The following is a 27,417-nucleotide window of genomic DNA, read 5'->3' as shown; positions in this document are numbered from 1 at the left end:
GCCATGTACAAGTGAGGATTTTCCACCTCAGCGTGCATTTAGGTGATTGCATAGGGTGGTGACCCCACACACCCATCGCACGGGCTTTTCACTCTTCTGCTGTGTGACACTGAAGCGTTCCGACTCTCACAGCCAGACTGTGCAACAGTTTCTTCCCCCCAAGCCATCATACCGCTCAACACGCAGTAACTGGACTGGAAGCAACACAACACACACACACAATTTGACTCCGTCCAATGTTTAGCATTTAAAAAATACCAGTTCACTTTTTTTTTTACTTCATATTTCATGACATTTCCTAATTTGATGGGCACAATTGATTAAGCATAACATTATCACGATGATCATTTTCATTTTGTGTGTGTATGTGTGTGTGTGTCCTACTACTCACACCTATGAAAGTATCTATAATGTTCTGCAGGAGCTCAGTTCATTTAGTTACTTGGTTTCCACCGTAGTGAAGATCAAACGGTTCAAAGGGCTCCATGATTCTCCTGCAACATTGTTTCCTTTACTTTCTGCTTCAATCATAAAGATGGATCTTCCTCTCATCCAGGCCAGCGTGTCTCCATCTTCACATCTTAAATGGAACATCTGCTCCAGAAGGCAGGCTTTGTAGGTCATGAGGCAGTCCCAGCTTCTTTAGGGTTCATCAGTGTGTTCAGTTATTTGGTGGATGTTTACTGGTTCCATGACAGTTTATGAAGTCAGTGACTAGAAAGTATACTTTAAAGCCCAGTGGATCATATTTAACAAATTTGTCCTTTCACGATTTTGAGACTTCTACATAAGTTTCGATGTAATTTTTATTTTCTAGATAAATTAATTCTAAAGTTTGGCCTGATGGTGGCGCTAGAGGACAGGTCAAGGTTTCATCTCATCATCAAGCGCTTATTTATGTATTCAACAAATGAACAAAGTGCCTGACACAAACACTTGGTTAACAATTTTCTGTTAAAAGCGTCAGTAGTTTATGCAGTTTAGCATTGAAAGAGTTGGTGGTCGGCATACAACGAATCAAAAGAGAGGTGGAGATACTCGTTCTATCTTCAAAAACATCATGTATTTTATTTCCCACAATCCAACTCATTAGTATCTTTCGCCATCACATTTAAATGAGCATGTCCAAAAAAAAAAAAAAAGAAATAAAGCTCACAGCTTCACTTTGTGATGCAGGGTTGGGTTTCTGTGAAAATTCAAATCCCCATCGGATAGTTTTTATGAACTTTTGAATAGCATGTCCAGCGTGACTGCAAATGCAATTCCTAAACATTTCTTCGACTGGCCATGGAAAACAACGTAAAGTTTATTATTGATCAAATAAAAAATTACCACTTCTCCATTTGTATGTGGCAATAACAAAAAAGAAAAATCCTCATGTGACCAGCGAAACTTGAGTGTCCCCGTGTGCTGCAAACAACAGGCAGGCTGTGGTTGTGTTTCTGATGTCGAGAACAAACCTTGAGGGGGGGGGGGGGGGGGGGCACACATTTTCAGGATTTGTCATAAACAAAAATGCAACAAAACACGTTCAGTTTTACAGAAGGGTGTGTGCTTCTGTCTGGAGGATGAAATACTGACGGTCACAATAGTTTATTAAAGATCATTACTGAATAATGAAACCCTGAATGACGTATAATTTACAAAACGAGATTCATAAAGTAGCTCTTTGATTTCTTACGTTCTGGAATGTTTGCAGAGCTTTTCTATACCACGCATCCCCCTCTCTCCCTCCTCCCTCCATCCTCTCTCCATCCTCTCTCCATCAGTGCGTGCCTCTCTTTCTCAGTACCCCATTGTTGAGGACTCTCACCCGTCTCCTCCTCACGACTCGGCTCGCCCTCCCCGCAGCCCCCGGGTTATGGTGCCGGGTCCGACTGACCGCCTCTCCTCTTGTGCGCTGAGATTGAAAGCCTCCCGCCATCTCCCCATTATCCGCCCCCTCCTCCTTCTCCTTCTCCTTCTCCTCCTCCTCTTCCCCCTCCCGGTAACCGTAGTGACGTAAGAACGGTTCCAAGATTGCTAGACGGTGAGCGAGTTCGGTGACGCGCCTCCGCAGCAGGGACGCTTCTCTGAATAGGTCGCTGACAGATTCGGACAGAGGGTGAACCCTGCAGGAAGAGCAGAGGAGCTTCAGCTTCACCTTTACAAGAACAGCTGCAAGCAAAATTAGAATGCAATCCCTGAATTATTTCTCCCAGATGACATTGCATCTTAACGTATCTGAGCTGTATGACATTAATATAGCAAAACACTGTTCAGGTTTTACAGTATTAGTAGGATTTTCTGCGGCTCAGGAGTGCTTCGTGTTTCGAGTGGCTATTCAGACTAGAAAGCTACAACAGTATATGTAACTGCAGTACAGTTACTATTATAGTAGCAGTATTACAGTGATACAGTATTCTGAAATACAGCAAGAATGCTATAAAATTCTAAAATGTATTAAGAATCTAGACAGAAAAGAATATTTTCTTTGAAGGGAAACGTGATTCCAGGTATTAACAGTAAATTAATAGTGAAAATTATTGCTTGCATACGATCTGTAGATGTGAAAGTTACCTCTCGTGATCCATTTAGCTGACATTATATTACTTGAGCTTCATCAACAGACGGGTTTTGTCCAATTGTTATGGAATTCTAGAATAGTGTCAGTACCTTTTGTCTGTTGATTTTAAAGCTGAAGAGTTTAAACGTGCTATTTCTGAGGGGAAATTCTCCGTTGAATCTTCTTATCTGAGATAAAAGCTTTTTCAAACATTCTGAATATATATATATATATATATAGCAAACAAGCAAACAAGAATACAGCAGCAGAAGAGTCAGCCTGTTTTCGGGTGATACAGGTGAGGCCGTTACCTGGAGTAGTCAGGCAGCAGAGTGTTGGGCTGAGAGTGCAGTAAAGTCTTGATCTCATTGAAAATGCTTTTCCCCCAGGCGTCTAACACTCTGGTCACGCTGCGCACCGGGGCCACGTTCACACTATCGGCTGACCCGAGACAAAACACCATCAGGCTTGATTGCAAGGAAATGGTCTGAATCAATCTCAAGTGTTTTAGAATGATTTTAATAGTTATTTCATCACCGAAGAATCCCTTAAATCGCTGAATTTCATTCAGTCGACCCATATTTCAACTTTAGAATTCGACACTTCAAACGGATTTGATTTACAGGCCGTATGCTAATGTCATGTTACCTCCTTCTCTGTAGTTCCAGTACCCGTAATCCGGCTCATTCTCCTCGCTGGCTGAACGGGCCCCTGTTGCCATGGCAACCGCCATCAGCGCCATCAACAGAGAGCATTGGGCCATGTCGAGGAGACAGACACTCCTTATTAAAAGAGAGAAGAAAATAGAAAAAAGTGCTGAAAATGAGCAGATCAATTTTTTTTTTTACAAGATTTGAAACGGAATGAAATTTTGCCCTTTCATGTGCAAAAGCAAGAAAATGTACATTTTTATTCTGAGTTTTAAGGGACAGTACCTACCAAAATTGTCCTAAAAGTGACAAAGTGTCCTTTCAGGTGTTATGAAACAGTTTACTTAGATAATCCATGGTTGAGCGGAACAAACAGGGGAGGAGGTCAAAGCAAGCGGCCCAGAAAAGCAAGACTGTTCTCATAAGAAGTCAGTGAATCAGCGAATCAGTGAAGTCAGGTCTCTGAATCATCCACGGCGAGCCGATGACTCACTGTGGCAGTATTATTCAATATTTGTGGGGAACATGAATTTGGCGACGCCGTCAAGGCCGGGGGGGGGTTACAGCCGTGTGATAATGTGAAACAGCTTGTCTCACATCTGGCCGTTGCATCGACAACACTCAACAATCACAAGAAAATAAAGATATTTTTTAAAAACGGTTGGAGACAATTGTGTAAAATTAGTAAATGAGGCCACACTCACAGCGTGGAATGATGATGATGATGATGATGATGATGCTTTGTTGGAAATCCTCTGATTTGTCGTCCTTAGATGTCTCTGCCTCTCCTCTCTGTCGGCGTCCCGATCCTTTCTCCTTGTTCTTATGTTCCCTGATGTTCTCTCCACCCTCGATTCACAACTGCTGCGTAATTAGGGGGAGAGTGTAATGTTGACAAAACTCTCACCTCTCTTTCTCTCTCTCTCTCTCTCTCTCACACATGCACACACAGAAACACACTGCCTTTCGCAGGTTTGCTGGAGGATCACGTTTCGGATCTCCTTGAAGTTTGAGTTACGGACGTTTCTCATCCACCGTCTTTGACCTTTACCCTCGCAAACGTAATTCAGGGCCTCTGAACACCTCAGAGTTTGTAAAAATTCATTCAGAGGAAACAGTCCAGAAAGAAACTTGTTCTTTTCCTTTATGTACTTCCATGTGGGTTAATTTTCTGATATTCTTAGCAGTGTTTTAGTCTTGCTCCTCTTCAGATCCTAATTTTGTATGGATTTTGTACCGATTTACAATTCGTGATGATCCCATGTAAGGTGATCGTCCCTCCATTTTCTTGTAGACGAGGCAACCTCAATCATATGGGCCTATCAATAGGCCTATCAAAGCAGTGTATAGTTTGTTTAGAATCCATACTATACTATAGAGTACTTTCTAATTATAAAATATATTAAAGGTCGCATATTATACTCTTTTTCCACAAGTTAATGCAGTTCCAAAACACTTATATGAAATATCTGTGCCAGTCTAGTCAAAATAACAAACAGATGGTGCAGGACAGCGTCCCTCATTTCTGTCTCAAACAGATGCTGCAGGACAGCGTCCCTCATTTCTGTCTCAAACAGATGCTGCAGGACAGCGTCCCTCATTTCTGTCTCAAACAGATGCTGCAGGACAGCGTCCGTCATTTCTGTCTCAAACAGATGCTGCAGGACAGCGTCCCTCATTTCTGTCTCAAACAGATGCTGCAGGACAGCGTCCCTCATTTCTGTCTCAAACAGATGCTGCAGGACAGCGTCCCTCATTTCTGTCTCAAACCGCTCTGCCAGAAACGCTCTAAACCCGGAAGCATGGTTTTATTTTGCTGTTTTGTGGTTGATAAGGACCAGAAATCACCATAATAGTGTAGAAACATGGGAAAAGTGAGTTTTTCATAATATGGGACCTTTAATTCCATCTGGAATCAAGTAAAATGAAGAGAAATTCTTAAGTGAAATTAGTCTTACTATTGACAATGCAACAATTAAAAAGGAGGTGTTTGACCCACAATTTTTTCAAAAACCAATGCCATGTTTTTCTGCTCTAGTTTGTCTGCTTTAAAATGTAAATCTGCGCATCATGTTTAGTCAAGCATAGAGGCGCAAGAAGGATATGAAATGGAATTAAATATTTTTATTATTTGTGGTTTCCAGATGTTCTTCCAGATCTCGCCTTCTGACTGTGGCTGATCTGAGGTCAGAGTTGGCCGCCGACACTGAAAAGACAGATAGGATTTTTTTTTTTTTTTTTAAACAAGACAAGTGCAAGAGGTAGTGAGAAGAAAGAAGGTGTGAAGACAAACAGGAAAACTAGAACATCGGCACGCTTCACCTGAGAGCCAGAGAGCTATTCAACAGGAAATTACTGCTTTGATGAAGTTGCAGTCCACAGCTGCTTCACATTAACAAAATGCAGCGTGTCTGTCCTCTTCAGCTGAACTCAAGCCTCTCCTTCTGCCTCTCACACGATACCTCCCTTCACATCTAGAGGCTGATGAAACAACCAACCACAAATACTTCCTCTTGGCAAAATTCCAAAGCCGTGAAGGCCCAGTCCTTGTGCAGTTTAATCCTAACGGAGAATCTGTTGTAGTTCCAGGCTTTAATATTGAACTTTATGACTCAATGCATGCTCTTTTCCTTAGTGCCCCGTCACCCTGATGCCCTAATGAGTCAGTGTCCGGAAAAATGGAAAACCGGCATGTTGAGGAAGTGATTTTGAAAGAAACAGGAAACAGCAGTTACTGCAGTTTAACACTAGATAAACTGAATGTCAACGAGGAAGATCAGAAAAGGCTAATCACAGCATGGGAACGCAGCGGCTTCGCCATCTGTCTGTCAGGTCAAGCTGGATCTTTGTCTTCCTCCTCCCTCCTGTTTTCTCAACACTGGAAATACGTAAGTCATCCATGATGTTTCAACGCCGTTCTTACAGTACAGAGGCAGAATGTGCATCAGCCGTTTGGCGTCATACTCAGAAATTCCCTTTAAATTGTTTAATCTGGAAGATGTTGCTTTCAGGATTTTTTTTTGTGTGTGTGTAATGATTGAATGTTTTAACTGCATAAATATATATATATATATATAAATATGTGTTATAGGTTCCTAAAATCTATTTTCCTTCCAACGTGAATATAGATGATATAATTATACAAAATAGAGAAAAAAACAACGAGGGAACGGTTTCACTTAATAATTGATGTCACAGATGACCACGATTCTAAATGACCTACCATTTCAGCTGTATTACTAAAATATGTCATAATAAATAATGTAATAAAAATACTATAATATTATGTGGTATATAATAATATTCCGTCTAATGTTCCCTCGCAGAAATAAACCTAGAGAGCACAGTCTTCGTGACCTTCGCAGACCGAGAGCTCAGCATTGAATATGAGCTGAAGATTCCAGAGGGCCACAGCAACGACAGCTTGGCGTGCTACGACCCCCACGCCTCTCTGGTGTACAGCTGCGACATCCCTCCTGGTCAGCCAGAAATTGTAACAGGGACACTGGAGCTGAAAAACCTGAAGCGATCAGGAGAATACTTTTGCACCTATAAAGCAGCTGTGGTGTATTGGTTTCTTCGAGTGAGAGGTCAGTAAAAAAAAAAAAAAGGTGACGTGTCAATGAAGGATTTGTCAGCACAGCAAAGCTGCCTGATCTTATCTCTCATCCTCATGGTGGACATGACGTGTCCGCAGCCTCAGTTTTATTTATATGTCATGTTTTTAAATGTTGGGTTTGATGTGCTCTTATTTTCACAAAAGCCCTTTCATTGTTTCACTGTTGCAAATGAGCATTCTGATACTTGTAAAGGTGCCATAAAGCCCCGTTTAGTTTAATTACAACAATCAGAGAGAATGTATGTTGTGGCCAAAGTGACAATGTTGTGCAATTGATTCATTTGTGAGAAGTTCAACCAACCGTTTTCACAACTTGGACGCGCCAAAAAGGGAGACAGATTCTGCATTTCTCAAGAAAAACAAGATTCCTGACCCCCCATGTAGAGAGCCTTGGTAAAAAAAAAAAAAAAAAAAAAAACTTTAGTGGATTCATACGGTTGCAGGCAATGTACTCAATTCTACAAAAATACACAAAAACTCTGTTGGTCTTAAACATATTTGTAAAATTAATTACTTGTTTAACAGAGGAGGAAATGTATCCATGTCAGGATGCCTGCTGCAGACTGACAGAAAACGGCTTGTGTTTTCCAGATGAAGGCTACAAGACTAATAGGGATGGCCCTGAATTCATCGCAGTCGCTTTCCTCGCAGGCATCCTGCTAGTTTTCAGTGTGATCGGCTCAGCGTTTGTCTTCAGAGGATATCTGGTGAGCTGTGCCCTGTTCCTAATATTGGCAGCAGTTAAGACACAGTCTGTTTCAATTCAAGAATGTGGCTTTGATACAAACCGAAAGTGGGATTTTATGAGTCAGGAAGCTGAGAATAATTGATGTAGATGAATCCCATTTAGGATTTTGCCAACTTGGGGCCACAGAAAGCAATTTTAATTTAAAATACAGGATACACTTTTTTGCAAATATGTACTAAAACTAAAGTGAGGTCGCCTCTGAACTGTTTTCACAATAAAGGACAAATTTGTTTCAGGTTCCCACCACAACAATGTTCAAGTCCCATCACTTAAATGACACACTCGGGATGGCATCCAAGTTACAACCATTACATGACTTATTCAAGTGTGTATTTTTGTCATTTTCAGAAAGAATGCATCACGGAAGGTGGCAACATCAGCGGAAAACAAAAGCAGAACAGAGCAAAAAAGAAAGAGAAAGAGAAGAAAGAAGACAATGTGGATGTAACGACTGCGCCGTCAACATCTTTCTATGCTGTAAGCTCTTTTTGATTCATCGGCATATAAACACATTTTACTTGAACTATATTGTACCTGCGCGACAAAAACTCTTACATTCCAATGTTCCTTTTTATATTTCTTGGAAACTGATTTGGGATATTCCCAGAGTCTAGATCCTCGGCCCAGGTCCATTTACGACGTGCTGGACCGCTCACCTGCCAACGCAGACCAGAGGAAAAACAAACCCAAGAAAAAGGAATCCGGAAATAAAGTCAGTGTGAACTTCCTTTGGGGTTTTTTTTTTTTTTTCACATTTCCTGTAATAAGTGAGAAATAACAAACCATGTAGTAACTTGCTTCTACTTCCTTCACAGATGGTGCAAGAGACAAAACCCCCACTGGAAGATGTATTTGAGTCAGTCTATGAGAATTTTTGAATTGTAAATAAAAACCCTTTCAAAAGTATAAGAGATTATATAATTTTCTTTGTTGTATCTATGTCATCTGTAGAAAAAACTATAGAATGTTCACATTACATGTAAAAGAATGACGAAAGCTACCAGAAAAGGTATTACAGAAATATGATTATCATATTAACTATGCATGACAAATATCAAGCATTGTCACATTCTCAACTGTAAAGTAGCATAAATACCTCAAAATTATATTTTATTAATATCTGTTGCTGTACTTCTTCTTCTTCGCTGGGGATGTACGGCTGACATCCATTATTGTTCTACTGCTGCCACCTCCTGGTTATTGTTATAAGTTCTCATTAATCAGGTTAATAGTTGTCTACTTACTCTACTAGGTTTACAGCTGAGTCCTGTCATTTCTCAAAATGCTCAACAATATCTGTTCTTAATTTTACTCAACTGAGTCTCTAATGTGACGAGTCAATCCAACTCAGTTTGAGAAAATCAAATCATAATTGTTTTTCCGATGTACTCTTAGGAATATTAAGTTATTTCCACATAGTTTCAGATTTCTTCCCTGTCTGACGTTCTTGATTGACTTTTCTTTAGAAAATCTAAATACCATATATTTCCACTGAATATATTATTTCCTGTTCCTAAACTGTGTTCAATATTTCCTGCCCTCAAATCTTATAATGACGGGATTTATTTATTATATATACTCCTGTATTTATAATATTTATTATTTAGAAACGCCCCTTTTCGACGATGACCAATGAAATTATAGACTCTTAATCCTACTTCCTGTTTTGGTTTGTTGTCATTGTTTACGGCGATAATGGCCGCAGAGGGCGATTTCTTGGCAAGATATCGTGCTGTATCAAATAAACTGAAAAAGTAAGACAAAAAGTAACAATTAATGGACCGAGTTTTAGATTCGGAGTGGCTTTCTTCGTCAATGCTGCTCCGGATAACAGATCATTTAGCTAGCTCTAATCAGAATGCTAGCTGCATGTCAATGCTTTTTAGCAAACTGTTAAATTGGGATCGTTTAGAGAATTAAACAAATCTTTGTCCTTGTCCCAGGCGTTTTCTCCGAAAGCCCAATGTAGCGGAGGCTAGTGAGCAGTTCGGTAAGCGCCTGTCGGTCTGAACTCAACCGGTGTAGCGCGCTGTGCAGCTCGGACTCCTCGCAGTTGAACTCGCTGTGCTCTTCTTGCTTTGCGTCTGGGTTTAGGTCAGTTAGCCAAAGAGCTGAAGCAGCAGGACTGTCTTCAGTATGCTGCCTTCTGCAACCTGGCCATGGCTCGGTGAGTTCACTTCCAGAAAGTAAAGCACGTCGACGAGGATGATGTTTGTAGTCATATTGGTATTTGCATTATTTTTCATTGTCCTTATATGAACTAAATATTGACAGAACATTTACCAGTCAATTGAGGAAAATATTCAGGCAAATCCGATTGACAAGGAAACCAACCGTGAGCGGGTTCCTTTAATCTACCTTCACATACAGTATCTTCTGCACCCCGTTCTCTAAATACCGTCCCAATACCCTAACCTCAATGGGATTGTTCACATTTTGTGACTGCATTTATTTTTGCAAAAAAACAAAAAACAAATGCATGATCGTTATGGGCTCTGACATATAACAATTTATGACAATTAAAATAATCACGAATCTGTTAAAACATGTTCTGCATGTTAAATATGCATTTTCATGATCCTTTGTAATTATTATTGCTATGTTTTTGACAAAAGAAAGTACGACATGTTAACGATTTAGTACCGAGTAAGATCTGTTTCTTGTGCATTTCTTGAAAGTTCTCGTTATTTATGTTTTATTTCCACTTCAAAGTGGAAAAACTAAAATGTAATTCTTGACTGCAGGTGTGAGCAGACTCTCTTTAATGCTCCTGGGGAGGCTCTGGCTTTAACTGACGCCGCCCGCCTCTTTCTCTCATCTGAGAAGGAGAACAGGGCGCTGCAGGCCCCGGGCTTCGACGAGCACCTTCAGGCTGCACTCAACTGCTACAGCTTCGCAATCAAGGTGCGATAGGAATAGGAATCAACGCTTTCACGAACCGTTTTAGTGCATCATCAGCAATAATTGTGCTCTGGCAGTGTCTGAACAATGAAAGCAAGAAAACATAATGATATGAAGTCTATAATATCCTGTCCTGCATATTGTATGTAATAAAAGAAAATGAGAGTATTGCAGTATTGATTATATAGATGACCTGCATAGAGTCCATGAGATAATATAGGTTTCAAAATGAGTTGCAGGTGTATATTGAGATGAACCAGCCTGTGATGGCAGCCAGCCTCTGTCTCGAACTTGGTAACGCACTCAAGGTAAGACTTTGGATCAGATCTTTAGGCTCGCCTCGAAAGAGACGTCATTTTTTTTATTATATAAAGTTGTACTGCGATTCACGCAAGCGATTCAAAATGTACATTTTAAATCGTCCTCTGGTTCCAAGGAGATGAACAGGCCGGGCGAGTCCATTGTTCACTACCAAAGGGCTGCAGAGCTGCAGACACAGACGCCAATCGAGTCTCTGCTGTCGATGGGGGAAATGGCCACCTGTAAAATTCTCACCCGTGAGTTCAAGTCTGTATTATTTACACCTGAAATGTAGCTGTTGTATATTTTATTCCGTGAATGCGACCGAAGTTGTTTTCTGCCATTTCATGTTTTTTTTTTTTCTGCTTTATATTGTTTCCAGGCGACTATGACGGTGCTTTGTCAGCTTTCACAGAGATGCAGCTGATGTGCCAGGAGAGAGGGCTGCAGCTTCCCGGCAGCAGCACCCTTGTCGGTAAAGCTCTCCGTTGCGTTTCTGAAAATAATATTTTTGGATGAATCGGTTCAAATATTTGCCACAATGACAGCTGGTTGCATTCTGTAGAGATAAGAATCATTGTGATGTTGGTTTACAAAAACGTTAAAAGATTTTACCAATAGCATCTTTTTGCTTTAATTTCATTTCATTACTTCGGTCACGAGAAGTTAACCGATCACTCCTTTTTGTTTTGTTGTTTATCTGTCTGCAAGATGGAGGATGGGATAAGGAAGTATTGATTAGGGGTTTTTTTTGGATCAGTTTTTTATTCGCTTCAAGAGGAATACAGGCTTTTTAAATGGCAATCAGAATAAAACAATGCAAGGGCAACTAATGATAATCACATGATTCCAAATGCTAGGAGTGGGTTTCCAAGGTCACGGGAGCGTTGTCATGGTGACATCGCCGTAGTCTGTGCTATGCCTTGACACCTTCATACAGTGATTGATGAGTGTTACAAACTGGAATACACTTATTGTATCCGTGTCTCCATTCAGAGTCCTGCTAATAAACAATAATGGTAGGAGTTTGTTTTGATGTAACCTCATTGAGGTTCTAGTGACGGTATTGATTATAGATTATATGTATTCTCAGAGTTCCTTCAAACGGTCACTTCTCTTCTGTATCTGAATTTATCTCGATGAAGGTGCTTTTTTGGACATTGTGGCCAAATGTGAGATCTCTAGAGTTCTGCTGCTAATGCTGCTTGAGGTAAGAATGTTTTATTTATTAATGAATGATTTTTTTTTATCAGGGTTTATACAAGTTTGTTTGCAACCAACGCACAATACCATAAACATCTGCCAATTTTCCAATGTTCAACACTCAATAGTATTGATACTGTCACAGTTTTGATTATGTATCCCACATCTGTGTACATCTCACAGCCTCCACCTCAGAAGCTGTTGCCCGAACATGCTCAGACCCTGGAACGCTACGCATGGGAGTCTTTTGACCCCCACAGCCAAGGTGAGCTGTTTTTGATGAAAAGCGTGTCGTGTCATTTCACACGGAATGCAGCATTTCGTGTCATGAAGGAGTCTGATTGACATTTGAACTAATGCATACACGGATCTTGTCCTCTCCTTCAGTGACCTTCCTGCCTGAAAATGTTTTCCTGCTCTTGCAGTCTGTTGTGGTGAGTTTTTCCATCATCCGCATGCTTTTGCAGGATTTCCTGAACCTCCCTGCCTCCTGCAGGAATAATGGTCTTCATGGCTCTCTTGTGACAGTGATGCACGAGCTGCAGTTTCTTTTGTAGCATTTTTATTTTTTTTGTGTCAGTGTTGGTATACTTTTCACCGGAGCTGTTGCTTTGAGGAAATCAATATTTAATGCCTGCGATTGATTTATTGTCATGATAAACTTTAATACCCTGAAGAGCAACCTTTTCTTGACAAATAGATTCGATTTCTAAGCGAGTGTAAAGGATGAAAGGAGTTTGAGAGCCATCTCAATCTTCGGGTAAAGTTTTGTGCGGAGTAAAAACGGCAAATCTGTTTTGCAGATGGCGTGTCAGGAGAAAGACACGGAGTCCCTGAAGTCTCTTCAGACTGCGCTCTGGTGAGTTCTCAGAAGGTTGACTTCCTGTCTCGTGGCGCCGTTTCGGCAGCATCTTTATTATTCTATTCTTGTCAGTCTAATTTCATCGGACATCGACTTCCGTGTGTTTTCCTCGCGTTGTCCCTCTCAGGCCGCTTCTGACCGCTGAGCAGAATCATCTTCTCCACCTGGTGGTTCAGGAGCGCATCACACCGTCCGGACAAGGCATCTAGTGCAGTCCAGCATTTACACACTTCCTCTGGGAATAACGCCTTATATAATGGGACGTTCCTGTTTCCGGCTGGGTGTGTCGCAGGACCTAAAGGGTTGCTTTCAAATCCTCAGTGTTGTATCCTGTACTCATTAGAAAGATTTAGCCTTTCTAGGGAAATTGATGCAGATCTTGAAGTCAGTGAATATAAGAATCGTTTTCGGATTCTCATCCGGAAATGACACAAATGTCTTTTCTTTTTTGCTCGTATGTGAAGCGCTGGAGTGGACTCATGCATATTTATTCTGAAGTTGCGACTGTTGGATTGTGTTGTATTCACGGTAGACAAAAACATTCATTCTTTGTGACAGTTAGTTTTTTTTTATTAATAAATGATATGGCTTAGTCCAAAGTAATTAAAAACAAAATATTCTGTTGCATAGGTGAATTATGGTGACACATTTCGAAACGCCACTGTCCGCCATCCTTGGTTCATACTATGTTCACTTGTAAAAGTTTGCATGTACGTTTCTTTTGGTAGCAGCCAAAATTACACAGTTAAACGAGACAGTGTTACAAAAATATAATGGATACAATGTACATAGATTGATAAAAGATATACTTCAATTGTAAAATAATGATACATGATTAAAACTACTAGTACTGTAGATTAAGGTTTGTCCTTCCTGATTGTTCAAGTACAACAGGACAGTCGTAGTACTGCCCGCATGCAGTACCCTCACAGATACAGTATTGTTTTGTTTTGTCCCCACTCCTCGACTCTTCAAACCTGCAGTAGTAACTGTCAAAGTCAGAACATGATAATACAGGATGATAAATACTGAAATGTCGTGTATTTTGTACTACTGCGCCTCGAATGAGCGTCGGGCTTTTCTCTCCTCCCGCATCAACTTTTTAGTATTTCACGAAACAAGTCGAACTTTGAGGTTTAGTGAGGAGATTTGAAAATGCAAGATGCCTCAACAGCATTGCGTCTCATAAAGACTAGAAGGTGGGGCAAGCTAGCCTAAGTGTTTCTGGAACCAGCAACTCGACCAGCTCGAACGCGACAGACACCTCGTTCGTTTTCAGCGTACGCTTTTATTTCTGTGTTCTTTAATCCTTTGAGTTGATGGTATGCATGTAGATTTTGCCGAGCTTTACAGGCTCAAACAACAAATCCAAGAGTGGTATCAAGCCTCCCATCTTACGCTTGGCAAAAAGGAAACGAAGTATACTTCTAAAAACTATTTTAATATCTAATGGGTACAGAATTATCTATCCGGCTTCGCATCTAAATAACTAGCTTTTAAAGCACAATGGAAATAATAGATTTATTAACAACTGTGTGGTTATATTGCTATGACACAAGCACTTCTAAGGTTTGCACTATCCTAATCACGCCCATCATCAAAGATTACCAGTCCTGTTCAGCCCTTCATGTAATCTAAGCATAATTTCAGTTTATAATATTCAAAACACAAAACAAATGGCTCCCGTTAGCAACTGGACACGACTTCCCCCTTTTCCTAGCTGCAAATGTAGATAAGCAACTTTCAATGTTTTTTGGTCCCACCCACCCCCACCAAATTTGAAACCGATCTTTTTCTTAAATTTCCCAAATTGAAACTGAGAACCTGATCCCAGACCTGCCCTCATTCTTCAGCTCTCAATCGCTCTTCTTCCGCAGGACAAGGTAAGTGATCGCCAGGATGAAGGTGAAGACAAAAGAGATCCAGGCCAGAACGTAGGAGTGGCCGTAGCCTCCGTCTTTCTCCCCCTTGTGAAGCTCAGCCGTGTAGATCGAGGCAGCTATCATTATACACAAGCCTGCAAGACAGTGAGGGGGGGAAATAGCGCCACACATTTTCACTAAGCAATTTAAAAAAGTCACTGTTCTAGTACAATCGCACTAAAATGGGAAACCTGAACAGAGCAATCTTAAGAAATGATTATCTACTTGATTTTAAATACTGTAAATAATGTCAATTCAAGGATTTATATGCCAGAATATTCTAACAATGTCTAGATCAACAAAGAGCACTGGATCTGATACCCGAAGTCGACTCATTGGTTGATTAAGAGAAAAATTATCTGCAACAACGGCGAAATGATATTATTTGTGTTTTGCTGAGATTGTATAGAGGTCATGGTTTTGGGTTTTCTGATGGCATCATATGCTGTAAGAAGAAACTGATAGACAAGCTTCACAATTTGGTTATTTAACAAAAATCTTAAACGAGAAAATAAACCCAAAAGAATCCAAAAACAGACAGTTACAGTGATTTTCAATCAGATCTCTGCAGATCAAAAGCCTCTTGATCCTGGATCAGAACTGAAAAGAGAGATTTCTACTGCTGACCTTTAAGGGAAGCATTTACCTGCCCCCCCCCCCCCCCTCCACGGAAACGCATAAATCTCAGTTACAAGTCGCAAGCAAATAAATCAATAAATGGTCCAGGGCTGAGGCAGGGCAGACGTTTGACTCCAGGTTACTTACATGCGATTAGCTGTAAAATGCCGCTGAAGGTGAACCGCTGGCCTTTGGGCAGCGTGAACAGCTGAGCCACGAACACAAACAAGGCCAGAATGGCAAAGACGCAGGCCAGCACGGAGGTGGCCTGAATCGTCTGGAGATATTCTGCAAAAACGAAACAGGCAGCAACTCAGCGAAGGGTCAAGCACAATCTATAGACCATCAATGCTATTAATGCTCCCAAAAAAAAAAAAAAAAACCCCAAACATGACAAACGGTTTGATCAGCTGTGCTTTCTGGACACACAAATGGCCGCCTCCATCCAGCGACAGTTTCAATGCTAACATGGAACTTTCTTTGGAAAACAGTTCCCAGATCACCAAAGTCATTTAATTGTGGAACGCTTAGTTTACCCTCTGGGTAGTCTTTCAGGTTGGTGTAATGCCAGCCTGAGCTTGTCAAGTCCCATCGGCCCCACACGTCGGTTGACACCGTGTCGGTGGTCCACCAGGCCTGAAGACAGGGGGGGGGGGCAAGGATATTCAAGTCAAGCACCGCCGGCTTCACATGCAAATTGGTTCTGTATTTAGTAAACGCTTTGCTTTGCATTTTCGACTTGTCCTGTCAGACCTGCTCAGTCAGCTTTTTTTTTTTTTTAAATATGTAAATCTTAGTGAAATGATGCATTTAAAGCGTGTCAAAGGCTTAAATCCCAAAATCACATGATGTCTTTGAACACAGATCTGTGTCTACTTCTAAGCATTCTGATGGCACACAAGTTTATACCTGAGCTTCGGCTTCACTTTTAGAGTCCATATTTGCTTTGAACAATCAAGCGGGAGCAACTTTGTTAATAATAACTCCCATAAAAAGGTTCCAGTAAATAATAAATAAATAAAAATAAAAAGGCGCCTTACATTATCAATGGTGGCCACCAGCAGCAGGATGATGGTCGTGATGTGCAGAACAACGATTCCAGCGAGCACCAACATCTCGGCCCTTTGAAAACTGACAGGAAAATAGAGGCAGGGCGCGTGCGCGCGCGGTTAGTCCTTTGTCCATAGAAACACGTCTGGAACAGGCGCGTGCGTCGGGAAAACGCACGGCCATCGACAGACAGACAGACAGACAAGACGCAGCTGTTTCCAAGTGAATACTTTCTTCAAACAGAAAGACAAACTTTGGCAGGACGGAGAGCCTTTACGCGCAAGCCCGCACTCGCCCCGCACAGACGTGCGTTTCTGAGTTACACATCTGGCCAAAGGGAATAGATGTTCGACTGGAAAAGCTTTTTATATATTTATAAATACATAAATAACATATATAAAGAACATAATCCCGATGATTTACTGCCTGCAGTACCGATAAATACTCGTCCGGTTGCTTAACGGACCGTTTTTCATGACTCCAAACTATTTCCGTCGACAAGAAAGGCGCATTTGTTGAGACGGTGTTCGGGCATTTCCCAAAAAAGGGTGCTGCTCCGTCTCACGCACACACACACACACACACACACACACACACAGACGCAGGGCCTGCACTCAAGTCAACAACCCTGAAAAGAGCGCGAGAAATCAGAAACAGAAAATAAGAACAAAAACAAACAAACAACAACAGCCTCCGCGTTAAAACTCAGCGGACTGATGAGCCAGGCGGAGCGGCGCGTCCTTTCCGCGCGTCGCGCTCCGATCCACACCCACGGAGCTCATCAGCCCGCTGGAGAAAAGTTGTACAAACAAAGCTCATACTTCTAAACTCGTAAATACAAATAAAACAACAACAACAATCACGCGTCTGATCGCGTTAAGGCTGTAAGAAGCGACTTTAAAACGTGAATCGACGTTACCTGAGAGCGTTTTAACGCACGGCCACGAAGAGAGCTGGGAATGCGAAACGCGGTAGACCCACCCAGTTTTGAATTCACAACACGCACACACGCACACACACGCACTGTTTTCCCTCTCTCGTCCCTCTTTTTCCTTTCACAAAGCCCCACCCATCAAGTTTAACCCCCCCCCTCGGTGAGAGATCTGGAAGACGTTCCTTTCAGGTTGTAAAAACCTTTTAGGTTCTTTTTACGCGCTTTTTCAGTGCGTAAAAAGCGAAATGCCACATGGATTGTCGTTTTTTAACACATTTAAGCGGAGTCGAGCTCCAGTTTCTGCTCGTTCGAACCATCGATGACGTCACTACAGGCTGCAACGCAGTGACGTACTTCAGAGGCTTGTCTTTTGAAACAAACAAGCCACAACTTCAGTCCCCGCGAAGCCGATTCTTCACTTTGGACATGCACGAGGAGCGGATTGGACAGCAGTGAGGCGCACCTCTTTGCGCATTCAGCCACACTATGCTCAGATATAGTGTTACAGCAGTTGCACACGTATTAAGAGAGCAAAATGTTATTGTATTTAAATAAATACATTTAAAAACAACTTTAAACCAGTTAATCTGTCAGTTCCTTCCACGTTAGACTAACAATGAATCTGAGAGAGATTAAAATGATGAACTGGGGCAAGAGTCCAGTTCTAGGATAATAAAAGTCCCGCAAGACAACATGGGCGTTAAAAGTCTTTGAGAATTCTGGAGTTTCTAGCAGAACATCAGTAAATGCATTTCCAATGATTTTTAGCGGATAATTGGGAGGCTGACTAGCAGGAGGCCAGACTGAGGCTTGGAGTGTCTGTGAATCAAACCAATCGGAGGCGAATTCCTCCATGAGAGGGAATAAATTCCTCACAAATTCCATGACTTTGCGTAATTACTTGAGCTGATAGACCAATAGTGAGAAGATTCCCCGTTCAATACGAGCAGAAATGAAAAGCATTCGATGCCTGAAGGTGTAAAGATGGACCGGGGGGGAAGTGTTAATAATAGAAGAGTGAAATGATTCTTCGTCATTTAGCCACAACGCATGGAGAGTGGGTGCCCAGCAGGACTCTTTCTTCCACGTGTCATTGATAGTCACTTTTCTATTCCATTCATCTGTAAAAAAAAAAAAAAAAAAAAATACATTATATCCATGTATTCAAAAATTATTCAGAGAATGACCTCATCCATTTATATATCATTATGGGGTTAAATATTCATTTTCCTTTTTATCTCATTCAGATATAAAAGTCCTGCAGCATTTTGATTGGTCGATTGGCGCTCACTCTTAATTGATCACCCTCAAGTTTCAGGTGATGACGATGACGCCGCCCGCGCGTGCGCAAAGACCAGAGAGAGAGAGAGAGAGAGTATCTCCGGCGATGTCTTGCAAACAGAGACGCGTAAAAACCTGGCTTTTATTTGTGGTGACCGTCTCTAGTCGCACGTTTCACGCGTGCCATCCGGTAAGTTTAGGGCCGCGGGAGGGCGGTGCCGCTGACCCGCTTCCAGAGTCCGGGAGGGACGGGGTCAAACACAACCGCGACGCCCAGCAGGGAGGCTGGCGCACGGATAATCACATGATCCCAAATGTGCGCGCATCCAAACATCAGGAGCGCAAGGACCTCCGAACCGGAGCCGCAGAACCCGACCGCCTTTCCTGGACTCCTGGCGAGATCAGGAGACAACTTGGGTCTGAGGCTTCAGGACACCATGAAGATGGATATCAAGCCGGCTTTACAGGTTAAAGCTGCCCCCCCCCCCCACCACACACACACACACACACGCACACACACTATAATCCATACTGCTGGAATGTGTTTGTCCTGCGTCAGGGGAGAACATCCCAAATTCTTATTTACACACTGTTTCTTATTTAGATTTGAGTGAAGCGCAGGGGGAGGCTTTGAGCCCACATTCCTTTGACTGGCAATCCATGAGGCCTCTGGTGCAGTGTGGTGATGACGTCATGGCCTTCACTGCATCTGGAGAAGGGTTCGTTCACCTGTTAATAGACAGAGGTGAGTCATGATGCTCTCCTGAAGGGTGACAGTTAAAGTGGAGTTTAACAGGCGCAACTTTGAATTCAGGCAAGCTTTATCTAAAATGACTATAATATAAAGCTGTTTGTAAGGCCTTATTCTTTAAATCTATCTAAAAATCCATCTGAATTTTGTTGCACTTGTTGTAATATTGTAAAATTCTAAATGGAAAACAAGTTTAAAGTCCCAAATTGCTATTTAAAAAATATATATAATTTTTAAAAAGAAATCAGAACAAAAATCTACAACTTTTGCATCCGAACCAAGGAATTCATGATTCTTGATAAATGATAAATCCGTTAAATAGCATAATGGCTCATCTTCAGCATCCCCTTTTTCATCTCTTCAGATGGAGCCTCTCCCATTTCCCCGTCCCAGTTGCCTTCGCACTGTGGTTATACGGTGAGGATGTCGTGGCGTGGCCCGGAGATGATTGTGCCTTATACTGCATGTTACATCACACGGGAGGTAAAAGCAGCAGCCGAATATTATTTCTGCAAGCAAGCGCTTCCTGTGCTAATCGTCCCCTTGTTTGTCTCTCTGTCAGAATGGTAGTTATGCGCTGCCCATGTTGTGGTTTGGCAGCCCTCTGAAGCTCTCCTGCACGGTGCAGATGGCCACTCCTGCCCCGCTTGGCTCCCCCCTAGTCTTCTGCTCCCCCGACAGCATGGCAGTGCAGATGGATGGGCAGGAGTCACTTATATTGATGCTGCGATTCATAGGTATGTTGGCTTCCCGTGGAAATGAATGCATATCTGTTTCTGACGCTGATATTTCTTTCATCGCAGTCACTTCAATTGTCAAGTATTTTCAAATTGTGGTTATGACTTCATTTGTAATGATCAGAAATCCACAATTATCAAAATAATGTCTCCTTAAATTAGTGTATTTAATTGTTAGTTTTAGTTAGTTTAGTTGGTACCGGTGACTCATTTGTCACCGGGACGCGCAGAAAGAATAAAAAAATGGTATAATTAGAGTCTGACAGGGGTTTTATTTTGAAAAATGATCTGATTTTCTCCGGCGTAACTTCCGCCTGTGAATCGTCACATGTCTAGCCACTTAAGAATAAAGCTGTAAACTAGCGAAAATGAGTAAAAAAACCAAAACAAAAGTCTCTGGAGCGCTTCTTTGCAAAGGGGAAAATGCCAACTGAGGATTCAGAAGAAGAGCCGAAGACCAAGAAAAGAAGGCTCCTTTTAACAAACTACACCAGGAGTCGTGTTCAGAACGCGGGTTTATCAGCAGGCGACTCATGCCCCAAGTCCGCTCTGCGTAATATGTGGAGACAAGCCAGCAAACGAGGCAAGGAAGCCTTCAAAGCTGCTTCAACACATGGAGACCAAGGAACATGGAATCTTTTGAAAGAAAAAGATGGAAGCAATTATTCAGGGCCCCAACATTAACACATGTGTGTTATGGTGAGCAGATATTGACATAATAATTTAATAGTTGGTATAAGTACATAATATAAGATTTATTGGTTATAGTTGCATCCCCCCCCCCCCCCCCCCCTTTTTTTTTTATTTAACCTCTCTGTCGTCATGGAAATATTGACCGGCATAAAACAGGTCCATCGCAGGATAAAGGTTGGGATCCACGGCTGTAGAGAACTTTAGAGAATTTAGATAATAATTTTGAGAAATAAAATGGCTGCATTTTACAGTTTACAAATGCCCCCCTAAACATGTTACAAAGCAATTCGTATACATCTAAAATGGTGTATTTGACTTAGATGTCTGTGGGATTTAAATGGAAGGTAATTAAGATCCTTGACAAAAACATTGGCAGTAGTGTCAGCTCTGGATCTGAACCTTCACCACTTGAGATTAAGAACCATTTGTGCTCTGCAGTGAATGGAGGTTGGGCTCCGTTTGTGTCTGAAGGCTGTGCAGACCGCCTGAGCTCCAACCCTGGGGGGCTGTCCTTCCTTATCTCTTATAGGGCTCCTTGTATCAGTAGTGAGGTGAGTTAGCTGGTGTAAATAAATCATTGTGACATTCTCTGGGCTTGTATATATAATATTTAATGTGATGCTGTCTTTCAGGGAGGACATCATCTCCACCTCGTTATAGATGAGCAGGAATACATCCTCTCCTGTCCAGCCAAAGCCAATCCTCAGCTTCCCAATATTCCCGTCTCTCCCTCTTCTCCTTTCCCAGCTCCCAGTAACCCCAATTTTCCATTGATCCCAGATCCTGCTAACACTGAGCCCACCACCCTTCCCTCTCAACCACCAACCACTGAACAGATTGTTCTGCTTACTGAATATCCCCACTACCAGGACCCTGTATATCGCAACCCCCAACTTCCCCAGATCTACCCTCCTGGCTCACAACATGCACATCCCCCAAAACCCACCCCTGGAATGCCTCCAGGACCCCAGCAACCACAGTCCTTCACCCCCGTGTGGCCTAGCATGCTGCCCTACACGCGTGAAGATGAACTCAAATTCCCTCCCACTCCCTCCCAGCCTCCTGTACAAGCTCCACCTTCACTAAATCCTAACCCAGTGCAGGATAGTTCTCCCCATCAGGGTTCTGAATTGCCTGTTGGTCCTGCTCATTATTCACCTGATGTGTACTACCCCTATGTATTCTACTACCATGCAGTGACACCTGCTCCAACTTTTGAAGCTAAGAAAACTACTACTGTGCCTCCACCTCCCCAGTTACCCAGACCCCGGGCTCCTCCTCCCCCTCAAGCGAGACGGCCTCCAGCTCCACACTTCTCACTCAGTCAGTTTTATCTACCTTCTTTATATAGCTCTTACTATCATTACGCTGGTGCTGGGGTGCCGCCACCTGTTGCCGCCACAACTGTGACTAGAACGATGGTTCCCCAACAGCCTGACAGGCTAAGCTACTACTTTGACCCCTTTCATCCTCAAAGACACATTTATCCTTATTCACCCACATCTCCACCACATTCCAAAGAGGAAGCTCAAACTCTTCCTCGGGAACCTCAACAAACCGCCTGTCCCCCTTACGCTCACAACGTTGGCGGCCACTGTCCTTATCTCTTCTATTATCCCTTCTACCCTCCATATTATCATCCTCCTTTGCCTCCTTTGCCCCAGCATCCACAGACTCAACCACCAGCAACCACTAAAAAGCCTTTAGCCGCCGTCACTTCAACACCTCCTACTACTACAGGTCCCACAGCTACTGAGCCCGCTCAGCAGAGCCCTCATCTCTGGTGTCTGGTGGGGAAGATGGTTGCATTGCTGCCTTTTGCTCGCCCCGACTCCATCCAGGTCAGAGGTTGGTGTTTGAATGTACATAGCAGCTCTCTTTTTTGGTGGTGACATGTTGACACTACAGCAAATATAACTACCTCTGTCTGTAAACAGTATTGGTTAAATATTAATTTCGTGTCAGAATTAACAATAGTTGTTTCTAGCATCAGACGAATTGAAGACATGGCTGTCCCTCTCCAATGTGTCTACACTCTGTGGGTACGCTGTACAGATGGCTGAGGGCTCGGGGGTGATGCTTCACTCTCCTCTGCCGGCCTGCCACGGCGAGCAACAGGTAAACATCCTCTGCAGTGCCGTCTCTCAGTGCTCGCTATTTCCTCACCGGGAAATCTAAATAGGATAGCCGGATCCCATTCTAATGACGTATGTGTGAATATGACACGAGTCCAGATTTTCATTTGTTTGATTTGTACCATAAGGTTTGAGTGTGTCTAAACTGTGTTGAGTTTTATGTTCTGGGCAAGAACCAATGTGCCGTGGCGCGTACTGACTGTGTTGATTTTTTTTATCTGTAGCCTACCATGACCATTTCCTTACCTGTAAGGTTTTGGGATCTCTCTGTGGGACAATATCGGACTTTGGACCTGACATGTCCATTAGAAACTACCCTTGAAACTCCAGTACCAACAGCCCCAACATTGTCGCTTGCCCCACCCAGCACTACCGAGATCAAGGGCAGCCCAACGGCTGCTCCGATGGTTCAAGTCTTCTGCTCCCCACATCGAATGACGATGGAGCTGCCTTATGGTTCCATCTCAGGAATTGTTGTTAAAGGTATGCTTGTGCTTGTGTATGTAGGGGATAATGTTCTAGGTGCATATGGTTGTCATCAACGTTTTCTCAGGGGGCCATTTCACTCTTGTGGGGGTAAAACCCCCCCCCCCCCCCCCCCCCCCCGCTTGAAGGGGGACTTTTCACGGGCTGCACTAGGATTATAAAAGAATTGTTATAATTTAAACTTTAAACATAAAGAGAAGAAAATACATTTATTTCCAACATGTATATAAAAAACAAGCATAACTAAAAACAAATATCAACAAAACGTAGTATGTACACGTATTCGGAAAAGGAGTAGGAAGAAGTGTAAACAAACAAACCTTCATAAACATAAACATGAATGTTATGTTTCCATTTCCGCGTTTTCAGACACTAAAGGAAATGAGATGAACTTCCAGGATGCCCCAAAGCATTGTGGGTACACTGCAAAAAACGGCAAAGAGGGCAAAATCCATTTACGTCTCCGGTTACACTCGCGCTGCCACATGAGTCTGCAGGCAAGTATTGACTCTGGTTTCACGCTGAGCATTTGACCTTCTGTATAATAGGCCATTTCCTTTTCCCACTAACGCTTATGCACATTTTTTTTCCCCTCAAAGGATAACCTGTACATCATTACAGTTGTGTACTCGACAGTCAGTGGGAGACGGGAATCTCAGTTTTCCTGTCCATTTCTCGGCTCAGGGTCCGGACAAGGTAGATGGATTTGATGTTTGCATTAGATGGTGCTTTCTCTTGGCCATTCAGAATTGTGGCTGATGTTTTGTCATGTCCTTCAGAGTGCAACCTTCCCAGCGAACGGCGTCTCCCTTGCGGACCCAGCTCTGTATCCCATCCACGATGCCTCTCCATGGGCTGTTGCTTCAGCAAACAACCCCCTGCCTGCTACTACCCCATGGATGGTGAGCTGCAGCTCGTCTTCCTCGCCAATATTTGTCCCACTACTAGCTGTGTGCAATTGAGCTATTTACGGTGTGAAACTGTAAGGGCAGCAGCTGCTGGCTGCATGAGGAGGCATATTCAAAGCCTGTACGCCTGATTCAGTCTAGCAGTGACACGGACTGTGAAATGGGTACAAGTTACCTTTGGTCTCAATAATTGCCTACTGAGATTTCTGTTCGTCTGACCTTTACACAAATGTGCTTGTGTGTCCTTCCGTGTTTGTGCCGTCCTCCAGAGTGCACTATTGACCGGCACTTTGTCTTCACTGTGCCGGCCTCCCTCACTGAGCCCCCTCTTTCACCTGCCCTGCTTGTATCTGCTGGTAACGCCGCCTGCAAACCTGAGAGAGTGACCTCTGACTACGCGCTATTCAAGCTCCCAATGGATGGTTGTGGGACACACAGAGTAGTAAGCCATACTGACTCAAAATATGACCTAAAATCGTGAACATCTGAGTAAGATATAGAGTAGCCGTCATGCTTCAATGGTTTATATGTTTTTATGGTCGACAAATCTGATAAAATGCAATTAAATTGCGTGTCTGATTATCTCTTACAGATGGTTGGGGAAACGATGATCTACATGGTGGAAATAATAAATGAGATTCAAGCAATCGGCGTCAACGGCAGCACGATAACGAGAGATTCTCCTGTCAGGTCGGCTTTTAATTCTGCGTTTGGTTATTAGAGGAGCGCCTGTGCAATTTTGTTTCATGAAACACAAAGTTATGCGATTATAAGTTCATTTACTTTCAGGTTGGTTGAACCTGTTACAATTTGAGACATTTGCATGGGTTAACATCCTGACACATTTGCTTATTTACACATTTGGCAGTTATGGAGCAAAGTTTTTTTTTTATCTCTACCAAACCTGAGCAAAAGGTCTGCTATGCTAAATTATCCACAGGTGGGAGTGTGTGAGTGAATGATTGTCTGTGTGGCACTGATGACCTGGCAGTTTGTCCAGAGTTTAACAAAGACAAGAATGAGCCAAAACGGACAACTAAACAGTGAGCTCACATTGGCGGTAAAATTCTGCAAAACTGATGTGTACAAAATGGTAGATTCAGGTAATACCTCTATAATACCTCTATACAGATTTGTCATGTTAAGAGATCCATTCCGACATTGTCCTGCAATTGTTTTTTTAATGCAGTATTAAACTGCTGTTGTACATAAATTCAGCAAGACGAGTCACACAACATCCATTAATTGATCCATTAATATGGAAATCGGGTTTTTTAATTTGAAAAAACAGGCCAAGAATTAATGTTTGCTTCCTCATTAGAAAATGCAGCCGTTGGATATACTGCAGTCATTTGATGTTGTTGATGTTCCCCCTCATTGAATCCGTGACTGCATGTCATACAAAAAAGGGCAAAATGAAAAAAAACAATCATCTAGTGATTTGTACTAAATGTATTTTCCGTTTAACTTCATCACTTTGTTTATTTTCCATGTAAAATTGCTAAATGTTCACATTTATCTTTTGAATTCTGAGAAGAGATGTGTGGTGAGGCAGCAGCCAGCTGATTCACATTTTCGTTCGATTCTAGCTGTGGAAGTGAGCAATCGCGTTTCCATCTGTGTTTCTGGGCCATGCTTAAAAATACAATGAAATCAATGCAACACTGCTCAAAATGTCATTAATTCCAACACGCTGTCTCCCCTCACTCTCAGATTGTTGGTGGAATGCCGGCACCTGCAGAGCGCTGTTCTCCGTGTAAGCTACATGGTTAAAACGCCCTCTTTGGGGCCGGCTGTTCAAACCCAGGGCGTGGTTGGAGTCCAGCTCAGAATTGCCAAAGGTAGATCGTCTTCATTAGTAACAATATTGCATAATGGAAGATGCATTTAGCGGTGAGCATGAGCAAAGAACATGCAATCATATCCACTTTATCAATAGTGAGAGTACGGTGTCGCTCAATCTGTACTTCAGCTGTAGGTAAACCTTCTTAGTGGTTAAAGAACTAACCTGCTATCCCAACACGCCTTGTTAGACTCTCAGTACAGAGGCTACTACCCTCAGTACCACCAGCCCTTACAGATGATGCTGGGGAAACCGCTCTACCTGGAGGTGCGACTGCTCAACGCCCCCGATCCCAGTCTGCTGCTGCTGGTGCACTTCTGTTTGGCCTACCCCCGCTCTGGGACAGCAGTGTGGCTGGTGATTTACAATGGGTATATACCCTCTGGAACACTTCCTGTTTTAAGAGACCGTCATAAAAGATTCACCACACATAAATGTAATATTTTTCCACAAAAATGTGTTTCATCACCAAAACTTGATGCCACCTAGAATATGCTGGGATCCATCGTTGGTGAAATGTTAAAGCAAGTCTGCTGATTAAGCTTTGCTTAATGTTGCCGATAAACAAATCCCATCACTGCCTTGGTGGTGGTAAAGAAGAAGTGATTTGGCTGACGAATTAAATGCTGCTCCCTAGATGTCCCAACCCCCTGGACCAGGCACCACACCAGGCTGTGATCTTAGATCCTCAGCCACCTTCTCCTCGGGGTCAGACCCGCCAATTCACCGTCAGCACTTTCCAGTTCCTTGCTGATGGTGCGTTCAAGGGCTCGGACGAGGAGGTAAGGACAGACGGGCAGAGATGGTTGAGTTTGTTAATAGATATTAGACATTTTCACTGTATAATTGTGGGGGTTTTTTTATGATTTTTAGACTTTATTCTCAGTTTCCGTCCTAGAGTAGGGCATGGGATTAGATTTTTATGGAAATATTTTGTCTGTGGCTTTGGAATTTTATATAGTTGGTGTGTTATTTTTGAAATTAGCTCAGAAGTTTGGTGCCATTCTCGTATGTCTCCTTTTCATAGCTACGTATTGATCCATACAATTTATTAAGCTTGGCATTAAATGAGAAATGGGGAGGATATTCCTCGCCTGTGTCCCTCGCAAGATGAAAAGGCAGCTCGCCTGCATCTGTAAAGCTCAACGAGCATGCTCTATCTCGTATAATCTCTACAAGCTCCAGAAGAAAAATAATCTTTATTGTTGGCATTGTCATGAAGCACACGGCA

General features: G+C 42.5%; 4 protein-coding genes across 4 annotated transcripts; 2 read left to right on the top strand and 2 right to left on the bottom strand.

The window, feature by feature from the left end:
• Positions 1–1,765: 1,765 nt before the first annotated feature.
• si:ch211-243a20.3 (uncharacterized protein LOC100151507 homolog) lies at positions 1,766–4,027 on the bottom strand. The gene is made up of 4 exons (XM_068751005.1): positions 3,900–4,027; positions 3,194–3,327; positions 2,857–2,986; positions 1,766–2,111 (listed from the first exon to the last, which is right to left on the bottom strand). The coding sequence occupies exons 2-4, from the start codon at positions 3,306–3,308 to the stop codon at positions 1,766–1,768; spliced, it is 591 nt and encodes a 196-aa protein (XP_068607106.1). The 5' UTR covers positions 3,309–3,327; positions 3,900–4,027.
• A 1,965-nt stretch (positions 4,028–5,992) lies between these two features.
• Positions 5,993–8,459, top strand: nfam1 (NFAT activating protein with ITAM motif 1). The gene is made up of 6 exons (XM_068751415.1): positions 5,993–6,083; positions 6,522–6,785; positions 7,406–7,521; positions 7,911–8,039; positions 8,170–8,274; positions 8,378–8,459. The coding sequence occupies exons 1-6, from the start codon at positions 5,993–5,995 to the stop codon at positions 8,438–8,440; spliced, it is 768 nt and encodes a 255-aa protein (XP_068607516.1). The 3' UTR covers positions 8,441–8,459.
• A 798-nt stretch (positions 8,460–9,257) lies between these two features.
• On the top strand, positions 9,258–14,571 carry f8a (coagulation factor VIII associated). Its single transcript, XM_068751110.1, has 12 exons — positions 9,258–9,316; positions 9,506–9,552; positions 9,657–9,729; positions 10,307–10,466; positions 10,703–10,771; positions 10,900–11,020; positions 11,146–11,238; positions 11,909–11,973; positions 12,150–12,231; positions 12,354–12,400; positions 12,770–12,825; positions 12,956–14,571. Exons 1-12 carry the CDS (start codon positions 9,258–9,260, stop codon positions 13,035–13,037), a joined length of 954 nt encoding a protein of 317 aa, XP_068607211.1. The 3' UTR covers positions 13,038–14,571.
• Positions 14,572–14,617: 46 nt separating this feature from the next.
• On the bottom strand, positions 14,618–17,413 carry emp1 (epithelial membrane protein 1). Its single transcript, XM_068751289.1, has 5 exons — positions 17,338–17,413; positions 16,409–16,499; positions 15,905–16,004; positions 15,516–15,656; positions 14,618–14,845 (listed from the first exon to the last, which is right to left on the bottom strand). Exons 2-5 carry the CDS (start codon positions 16,481–16,483, stop codon positions 14,685–14,687), a joined length of 477 nt encoding a protein of 158 aa, XP_068607390.1. The 5' UTR covers positions 16,484–16,499; positions 17,338–17,413; the 3' UTR covers positions 14,618–14,684.
• Between the last annotated feature and the right edge of the window lie 10,004 nt (positions 17,414–27,417).

Source organism: Brachionichthys hirsutus, chromosome 17 (genome assembly GCF_040956055.1).
Source record: "Brachionichthys hirsutus isolate HB-005 chromosome 17, CSIRO-AGI_Bhir_v1, whole genome shotgun sequence".
NCBI lineage: Eukaryota > Metazoa > Chordata > Actinopteri > Lophiiformes > Brachionichthyidae > Brachionichthys > Brachionichthys hirsutus.
This window is presented reverse-complemented; position numbering and strand designations above follow the sequence as displayed.

Bases quoted from the DNA above. Each gene is read 5' to 3' on its own strand.
- emp1 (XM_068751289.1), bottom strand. From the start codon at position 16,483: ATGTTGGTGCTCGCTGGAATCGTTGTTCTGCACATCACGACCATCATC. The intron at 16,005-16,408 runs GTAAGGCGCCTT...CCCTGTCTTCAG, and splicing joins TGGTGGCCACCATTGATAAT to GCCTGGTGGACCACCGACAC. The intron at 15,657-15,904 runs GTAAACTAAGCG...TCGTTTTTGCAG, and splicing joins CCTGAAAGACTACCCAGAGG to AATATCTCCAGACGATTCAG.
- f8a (XM_068751110.1), top strand. From the start codon at position 9,258: ATGGCCGCAGAGGGCGATTTCTTGGCAAGATATCGTGCTGTATCAAAT. The intron at 10,467-10,702 runs GTGCGATAGGAA...AATGAGTTGCAG, and splicing joins GCTACAGCTTCGCAATCAAG to GTGTATATTGAGATGAACCA. The intron at 12,826-12,955 runs GTGAGTTCTCAG...TGTCCCTCTCAG, and splicing joins TCTCTTCAGACTGCGCTCTG to GCCGCTTCTGACCGCTGAGC.
- si:ch211-243a20.3 (XM_068751005.1), bottom strand. From the start codon at position 3,308: ATGGCCCAATGCTCTCTGTTGATGGCGCTGATGGCGGTTGCCATGGCA. The intron at 2,987-3,193 runs GTAACATGACAT...GTCTCGGGTCAG, and splicing joins CTGGAACTACAGAGAAGGAG to CCGATAGTGTGAACGTGGCC. The intron at 2,112-2,856 runs GTAACGGCCTCA...CTCTTCCTGCAG, and splicing joins CTGCTGCCTGACTACTCCAG to GGTTCACCCTCTGTCCGAAT.
- nfam1 (XM_068751415.1), top strand. From the start codon at position 5,993: ATGGGAACGCAGCGGCTTCGCCATCTGTCTGTCAGGTCAAGCTGGATC. The intron at 6,084-6,521 runs GTAAGTCATCCA...GTTCCCTCGCAG, and splicing joins TTTCTCAACACTGGAAATAC to AAATAAACCTAGAGAGCACA. The intron at 8,275-8,377 runs GTCAGTGTGAAC...CTTCCTTCACAG, and splicing joins AAAAGGAATCCGGAAATAAA to ATGGTGCAAGAGACAAAACC.